The sequence below is a fragment of the Amborella trichopoda genome, chromosome 4 (genome assembly GCF_054954075.1).
Source record: "Amborella trichopoda isolate Santa Cruz 75 chromosome 4, AtrichopodaSantaCruz75HAP2 v2.0, whole genome shotgun sequence".
NCBI classification, from domain to species: domain Eukaryota; kingdom Viridiplantae; phylum Streptophyta; class Magnoliopsida; order Amborellales; family Amborellaceae; genus Amborella; species Amborella trichopoda.
In genome coordinates this window covers 6,620,555-6,627,019 of record NC_142339.1, presented here as the reverse complement: position 1 = coordinate 6,627,019, position 6,465 = coordinate 6,620,555, and the positions used below count along the sequence as shown (strand labels likewise).

The window sequence follows — 6,465 nt, the reverse complement described above, 5'->3', positions numbered from 1 at the left end:
CGGGAGTTATGAATGACACGTGGCGTGTCAGTAAACGTTACAACTTGTAACTTACAAGGCCGTATCCGGGGGGTCAGCCACTTAAGCTTGTGGAAATACTTGTGTCCTTTACGATAATTGTGAATGTGCCCCTTAAGCCCTTGGGAAGTGGTTCGACGAATTAATTTCTTTTGCTCCTCCCCCGCACTCCCTCACTCACACTCACACTCACACTCTCTCTCTCTCTCTCTCTCTCCAAATTATATCTTTTTCAATGCCCACTGTAGATTATAGGTAATATGTATATTTAAATTTTGTTTAAAGATATAGTTTCGGCAACAAAAATCTTTTGTTCGATTGGAAATAATAATTTTTATATTCAACAAATAGTTCAGATTGAGCATATTTATAAACACTTCAAAATTTTGAAAAAAAAGATGAAAAAACTTGTTAAAAGGCGTACTATTTTTAGGATGTAAATTTTTTTTTTTTTTTTTTTATATTCATACATCTCAAAGTCGAAAAGATGAATCGGAAAGTTTTCCAACTTTCAAATACTCTTTGCTATTGAATTTTTAAGGTGTACAAACTTATATAAACTTTTTCCATTTTCATATAACTTAGGATTACATGTTTCTCTCCTCTCTCATTTGTCTTTCCCCTCTAAATAAATGTATTGCTTTCCTAGAATGCATCTCTACATTTGCTTTTGGGATTCAAACCATGGACTTGGTGTTGCGGCCCTTTACACCCTAACAACCCAACCAAATCCTCGAGTTCATAGAATAGTACATCTTGTCTTTCTCTTTCCTCTACAAAGTGAACAATCTCTCTCTCTCTCTCTCTCTCTCTAGGCTTGTTAGAAAGTTTAGAATTAGGTTGTTCAATTGAAAAAATCAAATGAAAAGCACTTTAATTCAAAGGAACGATTAGTCAAAAATGAATCAAAGAATTCTAACTTATTTTTTGGTAGGTGCGGCCATAGTGCATTATTTACTTTTTACGTAGTTTAGTGGTTGGAATTGAACTTGAAATATGACATTGTTTGATGTCAATTGCTAACCACTCAAACAACATTATTTTTCAAAACAAATATGTTTTAATTTCAAAACAAATATGTTTTAAAATTAGACTTGCCTTTTCGAACAACTTTATTTTTTAAAATTAGATTTTATATATATTAGAATTTACATAATCAAAACATATCCAAAATTTTTTTTTTTTTTATTTTGTTCGCGTGAATAAGGCATATGGAGGACTTACACATCCAAAGACCCGTTGATCGGTTGACACATGGGGTATAAGAATGTCGAGTACTAAAACAAGGTAAAGGGTATTTTAGTCATTCCTAAGAAAATCCATGGCAGGGGTCTAAGAGTCCCCCGTGTGTTAAAAAGGAGTGGCGCCTTTGTGTTCTTCTAGATTTCATTTTTCATTTTACTTAATTTTAGAGATGAAAAATCTCTAAATTATTCTTTTATTTAAATTTATTGTAGAAAGATTATTATTTAATTTTAATATTTATTTTCAGTGCCCCTACAAATAAAAGGGTGCGTTTTTTTCTTCGTCGTGCCATCTCTTTCAGAGCACAACTCTTTAGAGAGAGAAACAAGTGCTATCGATGAACTTAATGTCTTCTTTTTAGAGAGAGAAATAGAGGGATTCGAGCATCTAGTTTTGAGAGAGAGGAGTGGGTCTGTGAGCTTATTGAGATAAAGAAACAGAGGGGGCGTTCTCTCTCTCTCTGCAAGAAAATGGAGGGTTTTCTCTTTGTTCTATTGGTTTTATTCCTTTATTCGTCGATGGTTTATTCACGAGAGATATTATTTGATGAGGGTTACAGTCGTCTCTTTGGAGGAGACAATCTAATCGTCTCAAAAGATGGAAAAACTGCTCAGATTTTACTCGACAAGTCAACAGGTTTGAAAATGGAAAATCACCTCACCCATTTTTCTGATTTTATTGGAAAAAAAACCCATTTTTCCTTTTTCCTTTTCTTTCTGGCAATGAAAATCTCTATTTCTGATTTGCTTCGGAATACCCATTTGTTCTTTTCTTTTTTTTTTCCTTTCTTTCTGATTTTCATTGGGGAGGACCACTTTTATTCTTTTGATTTTTCTTGTAAGAGAAAGAGAAAACCCCATTATTGGTTTTAATTTTCTTTATCTTGTTCCTTGAGTTTACATATTTTTTATTGTTTTAATGGTAATTACTTTGTGGGTATTATTCAGGGGCTGGATTTTTATCTCAAGATCTTTTTCTCCATGGATTTTTTAGCGCTTCGATCAAATTACCAGCTGATTACACAGCAGGAGTTGTGGTTGCATTCTATGTGAGTTTTTCCGTTGCTTTTCTTGTAACTGGTTTGTTGGTTTGATTAGAATATGCTCTGTCTCTCTCTCTCTCTCTCTCTCTCTCTCTCTCTCTCTCTCTTATGTCTCTGTGTTTTTTTGTTTTTTTGCAGATGTCTAATGGTGATATATTTGAGAAGAATCATGATGAACTGGATTTTGAGTTTTTGGGCAATATAAGAGGAAAAGAGTGGAGAGTTCAGACCAACGTGTACGGGAATGGGAGCACAAATGTAGGGAGAGAAGAGAGATTTGATTTATGGTTTGATCCTTCTGAAGATTTCCATGCTTACAGCATTCTCTGGACTGAAGATCAGATTGTGTAAGTTTGAATTTCTCTCTCTACCATTCTGTTCCTCCCTCTCTCTCTCTCTCCAATATTTATCATTTTTTTAAAAATATCATATACTTCTGGTTCTCTTCCCTCTCTCTCTCTCTCTCTAGAATTTATGCACCTTTTCCTTGCCCACCAAAATTTCTCTTTCAGTGTGATTTTTTAGGTACCAGTGGCCTTCTTGCAGATAATAAGAGGACCCATTAAGAATTAGCATCAATTTCCATTAAGAGTGGCCTCATCTGTGATTTTTTTTTTTTAAATCACAGATTTATTTTGAAATTACTATCAATAGCAAATATTATTATGGCCTATGTTTCTCCAATATCAAGAGTATCCCGTGACTTTCAGGGGAAAAGTATAGAGGGTATCCATTAATAATCCTCTGCCAAAACTAAACATTCAGTCAATAATAAAAATAAAAACACTAATGGTCTCTCTCTCTCTCTCTAGGACTTGAATACCCGTGAGTTCTTGGGGAGAATCCAGAAGAATAGCCATGAATTTACAGGCTCTAGAGCATCCACAAACTTTCTCTCACTATAAAATCATCAAGTCACAAATTAGAAGACCCATTTTGTCTCTCTAGATTACACAATAATTATTTCAAGCCAAAAGAGAGCACCCACAAATGACAAAATATAAGAAGAACACTTAAATCTTTTCCTCCACAAATAGTTGGCAAGAATCTAAAGCGGCCCTCTCACTCTCATAGGAAGAATAATTATTTTTGCATAAGAAAACTCTCTTGATCAATCCAATTAAAGAATGTTTCTGTGTGTATGTTGCAGATTCTATATAGATAATGTACCCATTAGAGAGATGAAGAGAGAGGGCATGGGCACACACTACCCCTCAAAGCCCATGTCTCTGTATGCCACAATTTGGGATGGTTCAGATTGGGCAACCTCAGGTGGAAGGTTCAAAGTTAATTACAAATATGCCCCTTTCGTCGCCCAGTTTTCCGACCTAGTCCTCGACGGGTGCACTGTCGACCCGATCCAGCAGCTCTCTAGCTGCGAAGATCACAGCCGTCCGTTCCATTTACCGATGCCCGAGATCTCACCGGAGCTACGGTCGGCAATGAGAAAGATCAGGACTAAGCACATGGCGTATTCTTATTGTTATGATCGCGAGCGATATTCGAAGCCATTGCCGGAATGTGTGATCGACCCTCGCAATTCGAAGCGGTTGGCCGGTTCCAAGGCTGTGAAATCCAGTGCCCACCGGCGTCATGCCAAGAGACGCAGTCAGATTCCGACCGGTCACCCAGCTGATAGTCTTGCCCTATGATCCTATCATTTCTTTCACTATGGTATGTGCATTTCTGTCCACATTGTTTCTCTCTCTCTCTCTCTCTCTCTCTATATATATATATATTGTTTTTGTTTTGGGGTTTTCTTGTAGTTGTACAGGGAGCAAATTTATTTGTGGGTGGTAGGTAGGTGTGAAGGCTTCCATTGTTTTTTTTTTGCAGACCTTGCTCCAGTTTATTGCATTGCAGTGCAGTGAAGGGGCTCTCTATTTCTATACTTGATGTAGTGTCCACCCTATTATTGTCATTAATAATATCTCAAGGTTAATAAATGGAAACAACTTTTTTTTTTCATGGTTAATAAATGGAAACAACAGTTCTTTTTTTTTTTTTAGATTTTTTTTTCATGGTTAATAGATGGACACAATAAGATGAGCGAAACGTGTGTAGTTCTTGTTTTAATATGCCTTCTTTTTTTTTTTTGGAAACGTGGTGTGATGTGGGACCTTTCATATTTATGAGAGGGGAATTGATATGTGCTAGTGGGGGACCATCAATGAGAAGACAAACTTAGGAAATGTTCCAAAGTCTAGGCCATTAATGAAGATTCCCTCTCTCTCTCTCTCTCTCTCTCTCTCTAGCACTATCATCCATCTCTCTCTGTCCCACCACCCTTGTTGTGAAGTGTCCAAAGTCATTTATATCAGATTCTCTCTCTCTCTCTCTAGGACTCTCTCTCTCTCTAAGACTCTCTCTCTCTACATTGGCATGTAAGGGAAGGCAGAAGGCAAAGGGCTTAGAACCATAGTCTCTCACTTCCCATCCACATGAGCATTTAAGGGAAAACAATCAAGACTAAGAATCATTTGACTTTCATATGTATCCAATTGGGGGTACTATAGTAATATCTCAATATTTGGAAAAGGAGCCGGTTTCTATGCGGCCAAGCCTGTACATGTAGAAATTTCGGTCTCTTAATAAATATATTTTTTAAATGGATTTTAAGGCATAATTTTTAAGGACATATAATCTCTAACATGGAGATCATGGATATGGAAAATAAATAAATTTTAAAAACTAAAAATAATAATTCTAGTAAGACTACATTTGGACCGTTAGTTTCTATTGTTCTTAAATGGATCATTTATTTGCATTCATCTTTAAAATGGATGCTTTACACTTTTTGGATTGTATATGTATGAATGTTGTTCAGCCCGCATGAAACAATTTTGCTTTGAAAAACAATCTAGAACAAAAATGAAGTGAAATAGAAATATATATTGGGGAAATTTCATTCAAATCCTGAAATATTTTATCAAATGCTCTTGGTTTAGATTGATTTTACATTTAAGTTTTTTAAAAAATTAGGAAAGGGTTCAAGGCTATATGGTTAGGGCGGCAAGATTTTCCAGCATAACTTTTTGAGTTTCATTTCTACTACAGGTAGAAAACACTTTTCCCACTAAATTACCCAAAATAATATAGTTCTTCAAAAATTTTCCAAATCACCCAATTCGGGGTTAGGGACCTTGAACAAACCCATGGTCATTTTGGCAATTTGGCCACGCTTCAATCATAGAAGGGTAGTGTCCTACTTTTTTAGGGCTGAGATAAATGTCATTTAGAAGTTCCATGTTATTAACCAGAAGGAATGGGGTTGAGGTCGTGGTGACAACACTATCGAACGTCAGCTACCGGTTTATATTTTCATTCTCACCAACGCATTCGAAAACCAACTATTTCCAAAACAGGTAAGTATTCCCCATTGATCTACCCAAAAAAAACCACCCCCATTGATCTACCCCAAAAACAAAAACCGCAATAACTCAGGATATCATTTGGCTGGAGCCACCTGATTGTGGCCAATCTACCTAAATTCCCCAACCCGAAATAAGTTCAATTTAAAAATTTTAATATTTTCTTTGAAGATGTACCTCTTCTATGTGCTCCTTATTATGAATCATTCGACCACCATAATGATTTTGTAACTTGAATTGAGGATTAAGTTTTGTTAAAAATAAAACATAAGAGGATATAAGTGATATTTTCCACTAATATTTGTAAGGGAAAATTTACAATGAGTCTATTTACCTTTGATACAAGCTGGTTACAATTAATCTTGACCGTCGAATGTTAAATTTAATGGTTGTGGATACTCAATTGACCAAACTCAAAGTTAAAAAAAATATTTTCGAACTTTATGATACACCCAAGATATCAAAGTTCACATCAGATGGTTATAAATAATTGTGACGTCCTTATATCAAAAGTAAATGATGTCATTACATACAATCCCTATTTTTAATTGTCACGGTACTCATAATATATCAAATAGGATCCCTATTTTTAATTGTCACGTTACTCATAATATATCAATTAGGAAGACAAAGGTACAGCAGAAACATCAAAACTAATACTTAAGAGCATGCAGCGAGCAGTACTTGCTCACTTTATGTAGCTTAGGAGGACCTTCTGTCTTCTATATTTTAATCCGCTTTAGAATGATCAGATTAATATTTTCACTAAAAAAATCATAATCACTTAAG

At 35.3% G+C, this 6,465-nt stretch overlaps 1 protein-coding gene across 2 annotated transcripts; it reads left to right on the top strand.

Moving 5' to 3' along the window:
• The first annotated feature begins 1,548 nt into the window (after positions 1-1,548).
• Positions 1,549-4,284, top strand: LOC18439192 (putative xyloglucan endotransglucosylase/hydrolase protein 28). 2 transcript variants are annotated; one of them, XM_011626939.3, is made up of 5 exons: positions 1,549-1,899; positions 2,211-2,311; positions 2,444-2,652; positions 3,456-3,979; positions 4,142-4,284. In XM_011626939.3, the coding sequence occupies exons 1-4, from the start codon at positions 1,734-1,736 to the stop codon at positions 3,955-3,957; spliced, it is 978 nt and encodes a 325-aa protein (XP_011625241.1). In that variant the 5' UTR covers positions 1,549-1,733; the 3' UTR covers positions 3,958-3,979; positions 4,142-4,284. The 2 variants fall into 2 exon arrangements, with proteins under 2 accessions (XP_011625241.1, XP_006849428.1); XM_006849365.4 differs by having other exon boundaries at positions 3,456-4,284.
• Positions 4,285-6,465: the final 2,181 nt, after the last annotated feature.